The sequence below is a fragment of the Toxoplasma gondii genome, chromosome VIIa (genome assembly GCF_000006565.2).
Source record: "Toxoplasma gondii ME49 chromosome VIIa, whole genome shotgun sequence".
In the NCBI taxonomy this organism is placed as follows: Eukaryota; Apicomplexa; class Conoidasida; order Eucoccidiorida; family Sarcocystidae; genus Toxoplasma; species Toxoplasma gondii.
The window spans coordinates 3,324,196-3,340,927 of record NC_031474.1 but is presented as its reverse complement, the minus strand read 5'-3'; the positions used below and the strand labels follow the sequence as shown (position 1 = coordinate 3,340,927).

Genomic DNA, 16,732 nt, shown 5'->3' with positions numbered 1-16,732 from the left:
GTCCCGTCTCGCTAACACAGCGGTGGAAGCTGCAGCTGGTAAAGATGGAAACTTCAGCGCTTCTGGAATGGGATGGCCAATGCACTACATGAAAATTGACGCCATTTTAGGTAGGCAGTGTGTTCTAGGGGACAAAAGGGCACGGGATGCTTACTGACACACACTTGTGCTCCTACCACTCTTTCGGGGGTCTTCGCGGAACACTTCAAGATTAGAAAAACGTCGAAGTACAAACGTGGGAACAATTTCAGATATAAGCAGCAAACGAAGCAGACACTCGCAGAAGCTCTTCCTCGAGGAAGGCGTAGAACAGACGACCGAGCAGAAGGAAGCGACGAGACGCCGATGCAAAAGGGTGTCTCGGCGGACTGCGCAAGCAGCCTGAGCACATTTTACACAACTACGCACTTTATATGCATCCCGTTTTCAGCGCAAATGGATGCCCCATTTTCTGTTGCTGTTCTGTATCTGTAGACACAAAATGTAATTCCGTATTGCACGTTGGATGCATATTTGACGGCTCGACCATCGAGTGTGAGGCGATGACTCCCTGTAGCATTGTATATGAAATCTTGCCGACTAAGGGTGCGTGGTGACAAATGTTTGCATAGTTTTCAAGAACCTGCGAATCCACAGTCGCCCCCCCACTCGCATTTCTACGCGTGAAAAAGCGGGACCTTGTAGAACAGGGAGGACGGTTACAGCATATTCTCAACCCGGGGCTCAACACAGAAGGGAGGTTGAGAGGAACATGTCCGTTCGGTTGTGATTTTTGACAGTTGAACGCCGTTAGGTCCAATCATGTTTGAAAAAGTTAGAGAAAAAAGAAAAGGGAAAGTTACCGCTCGGTTCAAAGTCAGACGCACGGACGTACACACGTAGACTGGCCAATAGTGTAGACACGAGATACCTTTCACCACGAGGCCTTGAGCGCTGGTGGACTCTACTGAGTAGAAACTTTCAACATGTCAGAAGACCAGCGGATCTGCCACTGGTAAGGAAGTTGAGGTCAGAACACCCTCGTTTTTTTAAACCCTCTCCGGATACGGCCCTCCAGAGTGCATGTTGACGTCGCTGTTTTCGAGTTCCAGCACAGCAGCGAATCCCTGTCCAATGATTGAAGCCAGGGGCGGATTCAACGTGCTCCTCATGGTTGTCTCAGAAACAGGATCCATGCATTCTAGGCTGTACGAAATGCCCTTTTGGTGGTATGTGATGAGTTTCTGCTGCAAAGACTCTGCAGGAGGCGCAGATCGTCCCATCATGTAGTTTACCACGGCGCCTCCTGCTGCCACGGTGGATGAAGCTGCTTTCCAAGCCATGCTGCCTGCGGTGCGGGCGATTTTCGCTATCCTCCATTCACCCTCTTCTTTCTGTTCGTCCTCGCCTTTCTGCAGCGGGACCTTCCCTGCGTCCGGCAGCGGGAACACAAAACGGGTGTGGTCCTGGCGGACCGCGGTGTCACCGCAAGGAACAAAAGCCAGGTTGCTGTTGCTAAGATCGCACATGGGAACTGCCTTAGCTGGCTCGAAGCTGACGACTTCGTTGGCACTATTGACCATCACCAAAGCCTCGAACTCTGGGACATCGTCCACTTTGCCCCCGTCAATCCGAACCAAATTGCACTTGGCAAATCGCCGGTCCTGAAATCAAACAGACACGACCGTCCGTCAGGTGAAACACGCTGCTAACGGATTATCCTCCCGTGTCCCGTAAAGAGCTTTGTTCAGCCACAGATTCACCCCCAACCACCCTGTTTCGACTGCGTACGTACTGTGTTATTGTAGCACATATATTATCCTTATATTCAAGAAAGTTGCTCCCACATAAAAGGATCGTTTCGGCTAAGTGAACTAATCACGGACTGCCTGCTTCGTTGATACAACAACGCACAAATGCACTGTCTCCTAGCCGAGCTTCCACGGGCAAAGTATGCTCCTTAACGCCGCTCAGAACAAAGTCAACACTTGTGGGCAACTAATCCGTGAGACAGAACTGAATGACTCAAATAGAATAAACACAATATAGTGCCTCGAATATTGAGTATGCACAGATATTCAAGGTATGATCCTGAAGTCCTTCTTCTAGTACACACTTCCCAGAGAAAACTTGTAGATGCACTAGAGGACTCTAGTCGATGCCCACTAGCAATTCAGCATTTCATCACTGCCTATCGCAAGTGACCTGTCGGGGGGAGTAACGTCAAAGGTGCGTCAGTCAGGAAATCGTAATGTGCCCTCCCCTCAGCGTTCGGTTGGTTGCTACTGGGGAGTCGCAGCTCTATTCAAAGAAACCTATGGACTACAACTTTGTGTCTACATCACCCTTAAGGTTCTTGACCACGTGTCACCTTTAAGAGACAAAGTTGTGCCTGTATACAGATGGATTCCAACTTCACATCCTGAACGGTACAGCTAGACCGCGTTTGGTTTCGCCAAAGCGACAGACGGCCACTTTATGACCGCAGCACACGGGGCTCTGGGACTCACCCATCCTTTGAACCGAAACCCAACGCTGGCTTCCGTCGGACATACTAGGATATTTAGCCAACAAAGAAGAATGCAGTGAAGAAGAAAGACCTGCAAGGTTTGAATCCGTAGCTTTTCCGAATCCCTCACACTGCCCACTCTCGTCGACACCGGACAACGGAGGCATTGTCCATGTTCTTGAGCGACGGCATCAGCCACTGCCATGTTTGAAGGTTCTCCCTCCCCTGTTCCTGTCGACAGGCCGCAGAAGAAAGGTGCTCTCTTGGTAGTATAAAGGACACGTTGTCTTTTCTTGTCCCCCGATTTGCCCACGATAGTCGGCGTCGGGAAAAACCCTGTCTGAATGTACACCTATTTCCACCGTGGGTCTAGAAACTTTGTAGAGGGCAAATGGCGACATATACAGGAAAGTCCGTCCAGCTCGGTTGTCTCCCTCCGGACGGGGCCAGAAACACGTAGACATGGAGACCAATGGATCTTCCAGAAAATGAATAAAGAGTTTTCCTGGATGCACGGAGGAGCGACGCTAACGCTTGAAACGTATCTCATCCACCAGGTCTCTACAGGCAAGGTTAGTCCCTTGTACCTGGCGCACTTTACTGGGAGGCGTCAGCATCCGGCTCAAATCGTTCATTCAGCTCGACTTCTACCCTCACATGACCGAGTTTCTGGGCTGTAGGAGTGTTCTTCGACAGAGTGCCTGGCTGTATCCATAACTGGAAAACCCAGTATCGTCGCCATGCCTAGCGGGTGTAGCGGTTGTGTTGGTGTCTCCTTCAAAATTCGCCCTTCTACTCCCGTCTATGGAGAGGGAAATCCAGAGGGACTGTTGCGAGTCTCTCAGTGCGAGACGGGTTGCACAGTTGCGGTTTATTTGCCATAGCACGTTACCACGAAGTGACACCGAGTTCGACACGGGACGGCAACTTCCAATGCGACTTTGACAGAGTTAGCTTATGGACACACTGCAGCACTACGGATTCTCAGACTACGCTTCATGGGTCACTAGCTGCTGACCTCGAGTAATGATGGAAATGCGAAGGCGGAAAGCAAACGGAATGTGAGTCGCTCGCCCTGAAACGGCGGCAGCTGTACAGCTTTAGGGGGACACTACAGGACAACGAACGAAGTTAGGAAAGGAGAAACTGTCGGAAACGTCCTTCCGTGGAAGACGGTGGACAAGCAGGCACTCAATTGAATGGTTTTGAGCGGACACGGATGCAGAAAAACGGAACAGGAGATGAAGCTTCGGAAAAACGGTCGCCATGGCTTGAATGACCTCGTGGCGGGCATGTCTGGCTTGCAGCGCTTCGCTCTGTTGGTCCTGTGATGAGCATCTAAACCCTTTTGCTCGGAATGCTGGGCATCCAGCTATATTTCTTCGCTGTTTTCAGGGGAGCTGTGACTATTCTTTGTTTTTCAATGTCAAGTCACACTAAGCGTTCAAGCCTCAACGCGGATAGCCCGACTGTTCTCCTGCCCCGCCATAATTTCAAGACATGTTATTCTTCTTCATTCGCCGAGGGGTCACAAATGCCTGGCTAGTCGCCACAGTTTACACCGCAGGAGACGAAAAGAGGAAACATGCGTGGCAATTTTGTAGGAAAACGCGTCGAACATCCGTTTTTTATTCTTTAGATGTCACTGGGAAAAAGGAAAAACGCGACAGTGTCGAAGGCACATCCATGAGAGACGCCACTCTCACTCTAGCCGAGTATAAGGATCGAGTTGTACTTGTTGCGCACCACTGCTGAGACTACGACGCATTTGCTTCAGTGTGTGAAATGCCCTCCACAACTGTCTGAGTGGCTGTACAATAAATATCAGGTGGCAACGAGGCCTTGGCGTGCTTTGAGGAAAGCCCTGCAGTAGATTCCCTTACTAATTATTGCACTTTATCCGGGTTCGTCACAGTCGAAATACATTCGACACGAGCGTAGGATCCAACGAATCGCTGTGGTGCTCGTTACCGTAGCTATAGATTTGGATTCTAGAGTTTATTTTCCAACACCGCATAGCCTAGAGTAGCCTCTTCCTTCACTCATGGGCTGCTGCCGCTCACAAATATACGATACTTGCGGACACGTCCATTGACAACGCAGGTGCATGTCATGTTCGATCCGCTGTCCTGTTTTCGCCAGTTTCTTTGTCTTGCTTCGCTGCTGGACTTGCCAATCGTCGTCAAGCCTTTCCTCGCCGAAGAAAACGATTGAGGATACGGCCTGTGCGGCGATGTGTTCGATGCAATCGCTACCTCACAAAAGTTAAACCTCAACCCGCAGAAAAGGCGGACGCCAGAATAACCCACTCCGTTCCTCGGTTTGCAGAAAAACACTATATGGTGGACGCATCTGAGGTTGTGAAGTGACAAGGAACATCTGTCGTTTCACAGCGCTGGCCACAGAACAGTGCCAGAGGTGTGGTGCATGGTACTATGCTGCAGTTTCCGTGTAGCTCAACCCGGTCGTTTTGCGTCCTTTCACTTCCTTGGGACATGGGGTGAATATATTATACATGGATTCCCGCGTTCCTCGAAATCCGAGTTCTTCGCTGTTCCTGTGCCTTTCTTTCAGTACTGCGTCCAGAGCCGGCGCGAAACCGGAAAGCTCCGGACTTCTCGGTTGTCCGGCGACCTCAGCTGTCACCCTCTAACAACGACCCGCTTTTTTCTTTTTCAGGCTGAGTTCTGTCAGCGTAGGAAATCTGCCTTGCACAAACCTATCTGTAAAGGCGAGCGCTGATGGCGATTTCGTAAGACGGCACGAATTCTTGTGGTCGGCAACTTAGGAAAAGGGGTTCCGGAAAGAACGAGTCTCGTTGTCGCGTTTTGAAAACAACGGAACACAAGCTGCGACAAGACCTCTAACTTGTCGTGGGAGTCCGGCAACGAGGACAGTGCTGATCAGTTGTTCCCCCTATCGGAGAAGAAGTGACTAACCAGTGCGCATGTGGCAGCGAGTCTGCGGACTAAACACGGAGGCCGCGTGGCAAAGAAGACAAACGAATAAACGGTAACTCGGGTTGGCAAAAGAGAGTGGCAGCACACCGTTGTCTGCACATGACTCGAGCTGTGGTCTGGTGCCAAGGTTTGTGTCGCGGCAAAAATCACTTTTCCCTGTTCGTTCCCTTCGCCTTTATTTTAGCCACATATTTGCCGCATTATATCTCCATCCCTTTTTCTTTGTGGTTTCGCCTTCTTGAAAAGCTGTAATGGTCGCCAGGAAAGCGTTGACATGCGGCTTGTAAGATCGATCGCTGGCTCGGATGAAGCGGGACAAAAGACGTTTCCTTGCTGTTTTCGCAGACGTACGCCACTTGTTGCTACTTGTGTAGTGCGGGTATAAAGCGCCACGCGAGAAAGCGTTTCAGCGTCTGTTTCTTGTTTCCCGTTGACGTGACTTTTTCACAACGCAAAAAGAAGACGAACGTCTGAAGATACCGAACAGGGGTTCCCGATTCGCCAAGATGTTTACTCCTGCTTCATTCACCCCGTTTATTCACAGAAGTACTCGTACGTACGATATGCAGTGTGCACACATATTTGTATAAATGTCACCCGTACCTAAAGTGACTGTGAATGGACATATTGTTTCGTTAGGAGACAACGAGCGGACCAGCGTGCTCGTACCACAGCACGAGGAAGCGACCGCGTATGAACCTACTTTTGGTTCTGTGACTCTTAACCGTCTTTCTGCAACCAGGACCATCATCCTGGGGTAAATCGACGCGGGAAAAGGCACTGAGCCCGCGTGTGCGCCACCTCTGTGTGTCTTTTGTCACTTCATGCATGCACCTACATCAGAAGAGAACAGCGTTCATCCACCTAAGAGAAATGGATGCCTCATCACTCTGCAGCACGTCGGCCAGGAGGCTGAGAGGCACTTCAAGTTATTTGTCTACTACGAGTTGCCGCGAGACAGAAACGCCACTTTCCGCGTGCGTGGATTGCGGTGAATCCACAGCCAGCAGCTCGCTGGCGCCGGGGACCAGCAGTGGGGCGTTTCAGAGTCGCTCTTGCAGTTTCGAAAGCACGTCTCTCTGTGAAATGGAAGCCGACCTGCTGGTGGCTCGGTGTTCTTCGTTCTATGGGGTCGAGGGGGAAGAAAAACGGAGAAACACCAAGGAAGAGGCGCCGTCCGAGCTCGACGAAGAGCGCTCCGGCTTGTGCACAAAACCAGGTCGATGTCAGGAGGTCCTTCGCGCCTTCCCAGAAGGACGCAAGAAGCGCCGGGACAAGAAGAAGGGAGCGACTACCGAGGTGGCCCAACTGCAGGTAGAAAAACCGCGAAGAGCCATTCTGAAGACAGAGTACAGGATGCGTGAGAGGGACACTCGGAGTCCCGAGGTGAGGCATCGAACAAGCCACACAGACACAGACGCGGAGGAGGAGCAGGAGACGAAACATCTCTTCCAACACTCGAATTCTCCGTTTCGCGGCAGAAGTGACGAGAAGAGGAGCGCGTTGTCAAACTGCAGGGACGAGGGTAATCATGCCCTGAGACCTCTTCGCAGGAAAGGGGAAAGCAACAGCCAGGAGGCCTCCCTAGATCGTGAGTCTCGAAGGCAAATCGAAAGTCGCCGACGGGAGAAGGCCAGCATCGCGCACCTTTCTCAACTAGGAAAAGAGGGCGAAGAAGCGGAAGGAAAGAAGGACACAAAAGGGAGGGCGACTGTCGGGAAGAAAGGCGCCCGTAGCAGGCGCTTGACAAAAAACAGAGTGGACCAAGACGAAGACAATGAAGAAGACGAAGAAGATGACACAGATGCTGACTGGGAGGCGACCTTGCCCAGGAGACAGCAGCCCTCTCGGATTTTCCGAGCCTCCAGGTTAGACTGAGGGTGCCACGAAAAACAGAGAGCTTTGGAGGAGAGAGCCACGGTATCGCTGTCCCTGCCGAGACGCGAATATTATTTCTCTCTCGAAGAAAGGAAATGAAAGACTCGAAGTCTATTAGTGTTCGAGTCTAGCACATAGAACCACAGGAAACAACTGCATTCTATACTCATCTTCATGGTCTGCTACTCTCCCTACATATCAGAGAACGCGCAGCAGCAACTGCTACCGAAACTCTGTGCGGAAGCTGTCAGGGTAACGCGTGCTCTAACGTTAAACGCTGATTATTTATAAAGTACTGATTCGTTCTTGATTGGCACCCACAGACACCTGAAAGTGTACTGAGATGCATGCATGCATACCTGTATTTCTCTGAGTCGCTTCATAACCTCATCCTGTATCTGTATACATTTCTATGTTATCTATCTGCAAATGTGTCTATTTGCATTCAGGTCTACGCATGCTGATCTCTCTTCATCAATTTGACTACCTATAGATCTGTGTCTACCTATAAATGTATTTATGGCATCTATCTATGTTGCGTGCAGAAGTTTCTGTACACTTGTACAAGTCTCCGATCTTGATGGACACGTTTAATTCACCGCTCTAGGAAGCCGCGGTAGTTTTTGTATGTTGTCCGAGCGAGTTTTTGCATGCCTTGATCATGTGGTCGTATAAGAGTTGTTGAGTCCTTCCCTGTTTTGTGTGTATAGATTTTTTTTCCATCTCTCATCGTCACGATTTTTTCAACTCAGCTCTGCTCGGTTGCTGAAGCGTTGTGGCTGCTCTGGCGAAGGCCTAAGTTGCGTTTTTTTGGGAGTATATAAGTCTGTTTATTTGCATCCACATCAGTGTATGCTGACCTCTGTTCGCCGCTTAATCTGTCTACATATCTACATCTATCTAGATCTCTCTAGACACCATCTTTGCAAGTTTGTCTCCTAAATTAGATCTTGAAGGTCTTGTTTATCAAATCAAAGTTTTGCTGTGTTGGCATGGTTTCGGGAGGCGGCCACATGCAGCCGGAGCGAGCTCGTGTTCGTTCGAGCGTGTTCTTTGCTTCCTTCAGATATCAGGCGTTGCTGGAGGAAGCGAAGAATCAGACGCAGACGAAGAAGCGGACAAGTTGCCAGCAGACACGGCTGTCGTCTTTTTACGTAGGAATGTGGGAATCGAGTGAGGGAGACGACGACTGGAGTCCAGAGAGAGTGTTCGGACGCGAACAAGCGCGGAGACTGCTCAAGAGCAAACAGAGTGAAAGCAGCTCGGAGGACGAAGAGGAAGACTCTTCTTCGGAGGCAACTGAAGAAGACGGGAAGCAGAGGGGACCAGCGGCTGGCGACCGAGTCGTTGCCGGCACAGTTGTGCGAGAGAAGCGAAGCCGAGGTGAACGGACGCAAGAACATCGCGTCCAGGCAGACAGAGGAGGAAACGAACGCGGCTTTCCTGCAGGCCAGAAAACGTCCCTTGGTGGCAGAAGTCGCACGTCAAGCGAGAGCATGCATGCAGAGAATGGCGGCGAACGAGCGCGAGGAAATCGACAGCGAGGCAAGGAACAAACAATGTTGGAAGGCCGCGCAGCCGTAGATGGTAGAAGGGCCACTGGAAGCGCCCGAGGAAAACGAAACCGATCTTTGGCAGAAGAAGGACGCAACACATCGAAGGCAAGTGTTGCGGAAAGGGGAAAGTGTGGCTAGAAGCAGGAAGCTACCGGCGTGTACAGGGGCGACCGAAATACACCCAAGATTGTCCAGGAGGGAAGCGCACATGCGCGTCCTCGAAATGTCAACGCAGGACAAAAGCGAAAGCAGAGCGTCTCGGTACTCTCTCTTGATTGGTTTGTGAACGGGAAGCCTCTGTCCCGCCAACGCTTGGCAGCTTGTGAAATTCCACTTTCTTCGCAACGCAGAAAGCTGGAAAAAAAGCAATTGTCCACACACCCTCCAGTTACGTGATGGCTCTTTAGAGTAGCGTGTCGAGGATCGGCGCCCATTCGAGTTTCTCGGCTGTGCAGAATCAGATATAGCTGCATTGCACATGCAGATGTGGATCCATTTTTCGAGGCCGTGTTGCCAAAACGAACAAGTGAATAGGTCATTACATCTACGTGTCCGTGAACCAAATAGGGAGGACATCCTGGCTGTGAAGAACTGCTCTTTCCGTCGAAGGACAGGTCATCGATTCACAGAAACGGCTGTGCGCTGGCATGATGAACCATGGAAATCTGCGGGCTTCAGAAAACTCGAGGACAAGAAATGTGGCGTACATGTGGATGCACGTCTACACATGTAGGCTGGCGGGTGAGTCAAGTGCACGCCTTCGTTGAGAGTCGCGTTCAGTGCATTGACAGAGGATCTGAGCTGTCTCATTTCTCACTCCCTGCATGTATCGTTCTTTGGATAAGAACCAATTCGTTTGGTTCGGCAAGACACGGAGAGCTCTGGACTCGAATCTGGTGTCTCTTACAACGTGTGGGTGATATCGCGAGTTGCCGACTAAATGCAACTAAGAAAATTGTAAGGTGAATTCAGATTTAAAGCACACCGACAAAGTACAAGGTGTGCCCGGAATAGAGCCACAGATGTACTGTTCTCGAAACCGGGCGAACTCAACACAAAAACTTGGAGTCGGTACACAAAGACCTTCAAAGTCGAAACCATCAGTCCAACTCGCAGTATATACTCCCCAGAAAAAACAACAGAATACAGGCCTAAGTGGCTGCATTAGACGTAGTAACGAGAGACGTTCACATTCTCGATCATCCGACACACTCTGCCACCACAGTGCTCCTCTAGTTTATTTTAAACGTCTCGGTTTCTTTGAAACCGCATGGAAGGACAGTTTCTACACACTTGTCCACAGCTCCTGCAACAGTCAACTAGGTACGAAGCCTTCGAGGATTGATTATGTCTTGCTGTGTGCATCCAAGAGGGTGCTCGTTTACTTTTGTTAAACGCGACCTTCCCTGCTGTACTTAGACTTACAAAAACGCAGATCCAACGCCGAAGACAAAGAATAGTTGGTATAAGAAAACTAGAACCTGTGTCGATGGTAATTCTTAATGAATCTGTGGGGAATATCCTGCGCTGCCTAGAGAGTAAAACGTTGGCTCTCAGCGCGAACGGTGGTAGGCAGCTTTTTAAAAAATTCCGCGATCTGCTTGCAGGAATTCTCATTCCTGCCTAAGCCTTCTGGACTCGCGAAGCTGTGAAAACTATGACTGTCGACAGAGAAACACGATGTAGATGCGCAAATCGCCTGAAGAGGCATGTGTGCAAGAAGCGGGGCGTTTACTTTCGCCACTAGAAACAATACGCATAATCCCAACGGTTTGTACCCGGGGAGCGAGTTGTTTTTCTTCTGCGTTTTACCCGAGAACATAAAAATCCGATTTGGGAAACGGTTCCGATTTTGCTGTTTCTCCATTTTCGGTGTCTTCCACTCATTTTGTGCATTTTCAACTTGGATCACTGGGGTTTCTCAGTGTCGCGTTCACGTCGATGGAAAAGGCGGGTCTCTTGGCGAAGAGCTTCGTTTTCAGCTTCTAACTCTGTTAGCCGTTTTCGACAGTCAGCTAGCTCCTTCTCCGTCGCAGACTGCGACCCAACCGCACACACTTTCTCTCCAGTCTCCGGTCCTTTCCTCTCGAGCAACTGCTGGACGTAAGAGATTCTGCGCATCATCTGTAGCCAGTCCAGCAAAGCGTCGTACATGAACAAGTCGCCTTTGAACCTACAAAGCGAAAACCGCACAGAATACGCTACAACACGGTAATGTATGCCGTTTCACCGCGTGTAGTAATGCTGTACATTTGTAAGCACGTAACTGGTGAGCAATACGGGCGCCGACACTAACACGACTGAAACTTACATCAGTATCGTCTTACAACCACTTCCAGTTTGTCGAACGCTTTACTCCCAGAGAGCTGAAATATTCCCCACCAACCGGTTCGTAACATCACTTCACGTCGTACCTGAATGGATGTTCTAGCATACTGCGCGGTGGTGAAAGTAATTCCACGGAAATCGGTAGTATATTGGTATCCCTGTCATCATCTGTGTGCTCAGGAATCGACATCTACAAAGCGGACGTGCCGGTGAAAACAAATGTGCGTTTTTTAATCGCGTTTCCGCAAATTCGAGAGACAGTTTCCAACCTCTTTACCAGCAGTCCATTCCAGAACATGGAAAGCCATGTAACGGCCGAGGATACCGCATCCAGACTCGTGTTTCTGATCAGCATGCACCTCTACTTCCAGTAAGGGAGAAGCCGAATTACTCCTGCCCAGCTTCGCCTGAACTTCTACCGTACGTTATCACACCCACAGAAGTGCCCCTCTCCTCCGCGCTTTCTTTCTTTTTAAAGAGACCACGGTGTGTCTACCAAAACTGACAAAGACAACATAAACGCCCTCCCATACATGAAGGGTCCTAACCAGCTTCCTGGCTCCGCCTAGCGTCGAACGCACCCTTCGCTGTTGTTCGTGCTTGTTGCTATCGTGGCAAAAACATGGGGACAGAATTATCGTCGCGTTTACCCACTGATGCGTGTCCATCTCCTCTAAAATGTAGCAGAAGAGAGAGTTGTTTTTGTTTTTTCCCGCCAGAGACTCTAAACAGAGTCCCCCATTCACACAGCTTACCGAGCAGACCTCGGAGGGAGAGACTTGTCCGCGTCTGCGTCGAAGAACGACCATGTGCCTCGTTTGCCAGACTCTTCGCGCAGGGGCGCGTACGAGAAAAAAAGAACGGCTGGCAGAAAAGGCAGACCCAGAGATCGACACAACTTGCGCGCTGCTTCGCTCTTTTCACAGTCGAAGCGACGCAGCTGCAGCGACCCCAGAGGAGGAACAAACTGGCGCCAAATGTTCAGAAGACGTGACGAGCTGGTCTTCTCCGGATTCGGTCCAGAGGCGGAGAAAAACCGAAGTGCTTGGTCCCACAACCCGAGAAGGTGCCTGACGCAAAAAGCAATCATCGTGTATGCATATCTCTATTGACACACGTGCATGCAGCCATTTGCTTCAACTCATGTGAATACTCGGCATACATATATACGAAAACATAAGAGATGGATGAAAAAGTAGAGAGACACATATATATATGTATATATATAGAGAGAGAGAGAAAGAGAGAGATTTAGACAGATGTAGATAGATATACACACGCGTGCGTATCAAGCTAAACTGGGATCCTAGCAGAGACTCTCTGACTGGTGCACATGAAGAGAGGACTTGAAACTGTGTGTTATTCTCACCTGCTGCTTGTGTCCCAGGAAGTGTAGAAGAAAAAGGCAACGTCTCCTTCCCATTTCTCGAGGGCTGCATGCAGCTCGTCGACCGTCGCTTCTGCTGGGGGCCCACGCGTGCTGCCTTTTTGTGTGATGAAAACAAAAGCATGCACGAAAGGAAAAAAACACCCGTGTCCACCGAGAGCCGGTCAAAACACAACAAGCGACCCAAACGCAAACGTCACCAAAGATCCTGCACGCCTCCATCCTACCTACCTGTCTCTCTCTACGTATCATAAACCCATATATATATATATATATAGGATATATATACAGATAGCTATATATACATATAGATACAGATACAGATCGCTTTATATATATATATATATATATATATATATACAGAGAGATATGTGTACAGAGAAATATAGAACACAGGTAGATATATATACAGATGGACAGACAGGGTAATAGATATAGTGATAGATAGGTAGATCGGTAGAGAGAGAGACAAAAAGACGTAGTGAGAGATAGATAGACAGATCGATAGCTAGCAACATGGATGGATAGAATAATAGATGCAATGATAGATAGATAGATAGATAGATAGATAGATAGATAGATAGATAGATAGATAGATAGATAGATAGTGACAGATAGATACAGGGACTTGCGTGTCGTGAGTGAAGGAAGATAGGCGGCGATTTTTCCAAAGATATGAAATTGAAAAGCCCGATTTTCGAAAGAGGCAGGGCAAACGGTTCTGTCCAGGTAGCTGCATGCATCGACCCAGGAGGCTCCCCCTTGCTACGGGAAGTGAGAACAAGGTTAAATTATGGCCGTATGTGGATCTACGTTGACACTTCTCGGTTAGAGGAGTTCAACTCTGATCGAGCTTACCTCCCTCAGGAAGATGCCATGCCTCAGTGGAAAGAAGCGTTACGCAGAAGACGCAAAAAAGGACCCTTGACATCGCCAGGTAACCACCGAAGCTCGAATTCCGAAACAGCCTTCCGCCCATTGCTGTCGCTTTCACCCTTTTGAGTGGCATTCGCAGATGCACGTCTACTTCATCAATGTGTAAAACATCTATTTACCTCCGTATACATATGTGCGCATCTGGAGTGAGTTTCAGCGGGCGCAGACACGAATCCACATGCATGCACAGGGCGTAGTCGTTCGCGGCATCGGGGGAAGAATGCGAGTCATGAAATCCGTCTGCCCTCCATTTCACTTCTCCCTACTTTCCATATGCTCAAAAGTGGGTAACTGACAAACATTCGTTCACATACGAATAGACGTACACATACACACGCATAAGCATACATGTATACGGATGTATACAAATATACCTATATATATACATTGGCAGGGGAGGGTCATATGTCCACGTGCCTGTTTGAAGCTTGTCGAGTAAACTAAGAAGAGAAAAACTGGAACAAAAGAGCGAAGTACACCAAGCGCCGAAACGGTTACTTGGCGTGGTTGAGAAGTCGGCAGGTGCCGACGCGCAGGAGTTAGCTTGGGCGTTCCACCTACGGGACACAGATTCTACTTGCGACGGGGAAAACGCGCAGAGATTTGCGTTCGCATTTTCTTTTCAAGCATCGAGGTTACACACGGTTACACTTTCACAAATTTTGAAGGAAACCACGGAAATACCCATGATAACAGTTTGCGCGTATCAGTGGACGCCGACTGCGGACCGGCAGAGACAAGCGGAGACAAGCGTCTAGGTTCGTGGACGCAGTGGAGGATCCGCAGGTTGTTTGAAAACAGGGGAATTTAACCGATTTTTTCGTGTGCAAAGGCAGTCTCTTAGGGCACGCTACAGAAGCGAACGAAAGCAAAAGCGTGGTCGTCGTACCGCGCTTTAGCCGCTGTGTCACGGCGGAAATCTGACGCATGCAGAAACGGAGACACCACGCAACGGAGGGCGGGGTAGCGAATTGAGTCTCTGGCTCGCAACGAGGAAGCACTGTTAGTCGTCTCTAGACGAGAATTATGTACCGACACAACGACACAACGATTTCGATTTGCATTGACATTTACACACCCAGTTACTGGAGGGTATTTTGACTACAGAATGAAACAGCGTCTGCGCACGACGAAGGACAGCAAATTCGTAGGAGGGGAATTGTTGATTTTCAGAGCGATTTTAAGGCGACAATTATGCACACCTTGTGAAAAGACAGTGGAAATTTCTTTCAAATCCAGTAAAAGCGTCTACTACCATCGGCACACTCACTCAAGTAGGCGTTCTGTTGCCAGCCTGAAAACAGGGCTAAAAAGGTATCAAGGGATCCTCTTGGCGACGTTAAAACTTTCACGCGGTGCTTCGTTCTCTGTGCGGATGTGAGTGTCTTTAATGCCTTATGATATTGAAATTAAGCCTTCTGAGCTGTTTTCCGCGGTTCAGTGAGCGGCGGTGTACAGCAATCGTCAAGAACTCGGCCGTCTATGTCTCGTAACTGGAGTCACCCATTCTATCTCCAAGGTAGGATGCTGTCTCCTTTTATTCGATTTGCGTTGTTCAGTTCTGGACAGCGGACGAGAGAATTTCTTTGCTTTCCGCTGACTTCTGCGATCCGATATGCGCGCAAGTTAAGTCGACAGCACCGCTCTGACCGAAATGTAGGAACGGCTACCTAGCCGTCTGATGCCGGAGAAAGAGATGTTTTAGCGCCGCGGCAATATATGCCGCACGAGTAAAAATGGAATTCTGAAGTTGACTCGGGTTACTCTGAAACTATGTGCTCACTGGTTTGGGCTAGAAAGCCTTGAAGGGGTGTAAACATGTGCAGAAGGGATTTCAGAGGTTGCTATTTTTAGAGCCCTGTAGAAGAATGTAGTTCCAAAAAACGATGCCGAGCGACTCTTCCAATATGACAACACGGAAAGGTCGACAAAGAGACTCCTCTCTATAAGTATTTGTACGATGGGGGACTTCTGAAGCTGTGGTAAAAGCCTATGTACTCGGAGTGTGCTTGCTTTTCTCCACTCAGGAGGTCACGCGTGCAAAGGCAAGTTCTCCCAGGCAGGTTTCGGTTGCCGCCTGGACTACAAACTACCTAAAAAGACAAAGGTCCCAGAGAGACAGGCTGTAAAAAGTGGAGCATCCTTCATTGGCCAAGAGTATGTGAGGGAGCTGCACATGCAAACGCTTACACGCACTTGTTTAAGCTTCGTGTCTGTCGTTCACGGGGTCCCGTTGTCTCAGTTCTGCGAGCTAGCTAGGCAAGGTCGAGTCTATGGTCAGGGAATGTTTCATGATGTTGGTGTCAAAACTCCCGGATTCCCAACATTATGCGGAGAGTTGAAACGGCGGAAAAGAACGCTCATAGGAGACTGTTTCTTCCGTGATCATCGCCGGACATGTTGCCTGATGATTTGGAATCAAATCATCCCATCCGGGTTCTCCTGCCCCGCACTACCCCTGCTTTACCCATCCTTTTTCGAAATGGCCTCAAATCATCATCGTTTGCGCTAGAGCAACCGAGCACATGGGCAACAATTTGGAGTATTTCGTCTCCAATAACGAAGACGGACTTAAACCGTAAACTTCGTTTTTTGCAGAGAAGGCAAGACTGACCCGCCCTTCCTCTACGTTGGACCCCTTACTAGGGCGTTTTAGTGTACATTCGCCTGACACGCCGTTTGAAATCCAAATGAAAAACTCAAGGCAAAGTACGGTCGCGATACTTCCGATTCGGAGGGAACGAAAAGAGCTTCACTCTCTCGTTACCGGTTCGTAGAGAATCCGCAGGGAGTTTAGTGTTCACGGAAGTGGCGAGTGCTGCAGAATAAACCAGTTAGCGAGTGACTAGACTGGGAAGCCGTGAGAGGCAGTCTCCTTTTCTCGAGAGCATGTACTCTGGGTGAGACTAGTGATTTCGATTATGACTATCTTTGTTTACCGGATCCAAGTTCTCGCGCTTTGTATGCTGCTGCTGTTCAATAAAAAGATTAAAAGAGCGCAGTTGTTCCGCGAAATACGTGTCAAAAACGTTCACGTAGGCATGCACAAGTTGTCTCAAGGCCAGCGTAGACACCGGTTTTGTATCTCTTCAAACAAATACCAGTCAAACGCACAAGAGTCCGGAGATTCACAAGGCTCTGTGGAGCTATAGGCGAATCTTCGAACGAGCGGTGTTATATCTTGCGGCACTGCGCTTTC

At 49.3% G+C, this 16,732-nt stretch overlaps 4 protein-coding genes across 4 annotated transcripts; 2 read left to right on the top strand and 2 right to left on the bottom strand.

Annotated features, from left to right (window-relative positions):
- Positions 1–758: 758 nt before the first annotated feature.
- On the bottom strand, positions 759–4,795 carry TGME49_202420 (hypothetical protein). Its single transcript, XM_002367486.2, has 2 exons — positions 2,490–4,795; positions 759–1,643 (listed from the first exon to the last, which is right to left on the bottom strand). Exons 1-2 carry the CDS (start codon positions 2,691–2,693, stop codon positions 1,029–1,031), a joined length of 819 nt encoding a protein of 272 aa, XP_002367527.1. The 5' UTR covers positions 2,694–4,795; the 3' UTR covers positions 759–1,028.
- Positions 4,796–5,166: 371 nt separating this feature from the next.
- Positions 5,167–9,847, top strand: TGME49_202430 (hypothetical protein). Its single transcript, XM_002367487.2, has 2 exons — positions 5,167–7,316; positions 8,393–9,847. Exons 1-2 carry the CDS (start codon positions 6,277–6,279, stop codon positions 9,018–9,020), a joined length of 1,668 nt encoding a protein of 555 aa, XP_002367528.2. The 5' UTR covers positions 5,167–6,276; the 3' UTR covers positions 9,021–9,847.
- Positions 9,848–10,006: 159 nt separating this feature from the next.
- TGME49_202440 (hypothetical protein) lies at positions 10,007–14,168 on the bottom strand. The gene is made up of 4 exons (XM_002367488.2): positions 13,456–14,168; positions 12,580–12,694; positions 11,966–12,280; positions 10,007–11,055 (listed from the first exon to the last, which is right to left on the bottom strand). Exons 1-4 carry the CDS (start codon positions 13,604–13,606, stop codon positions 10,791–10,793), a joined length of 846 nt encoding a protein of 281 aa, XP_002367529.2. The 5' UTR covers positions 13,607–14,168; the 3' UTR covers positions 10,007–10,790.
- Positions 14,169–14,582: 414 nt separating this feature from the next.
- On the top strand, positions 14,583–16,045 carry TGME49_202445 (hypothetical protein; the record flags this gene model as incomplete). The annotated part of the gene is made up of 2 exons (XM_018779206.1): positions 14,583–15,052; positions 15,561–16,045. Exons 1-2 carry the CDS (start codon positions 15,016–15,018, stop codon positions 16,043–16,045), a joined length of 522 nt encoding a protein of 173 aa, XP_018637402.1. The 5' UTR covers positions 14,583–15,015.
- Positions 16,046–16,732: the final 687 nt, after the last annotated feature.

Coding starts and splice junctions, on each gene's coding strand:
- TGME49_202420 (XM_002367486.2), bottom strand. CDS start 2,693: ATGGCAGTGGCTGATGCCGTCGCTCAAGAACATGGACAATGCCTCCGT. Junction 1,644..2,489: donor GGTTTCGGTTCAAAGGATGG/GTGAGTCCCAGA, acceptor GTTTGATTTCAG/GACCGGCGATTTGCCAAGTG.
- TGME49_202430 (XM_002367487.2), top strand. CDS start 6,277: ATGCACCTACATCAGAAGAGAACAGCGTTCATCCACCTAAGAGAAATG. Junction 7,317..8,392: donor CGGATTTTCCGAGCCTCCAG/GTTAGACTGAGG, acceptor TGCTTCCTTCAG/ATATCAGGCGTTGCTGGAGG.
- TGME49_202440 (XM_002367488.2), bottom strand. CDS start 13,606: ATGCCACTCAAAAGGGTGAAAGCGACAGCAATGGGCGGAAGGCTGTTT. Junction 12,695..13,455: donor ATGGCATCTTCCTGAGGGAG/GTAAGCTCGATC, acceptor TCACACAAAAAG/GCAGCACGCGTGGGCCCCCA. Junction 11,056..11,965: donor CTCCCTCCGAGGTCTGCTCG/GTAAGCTGTGTG, acceptor TTCGCTTTGTAG/GTTCAAAGGCGACTTGTTCA.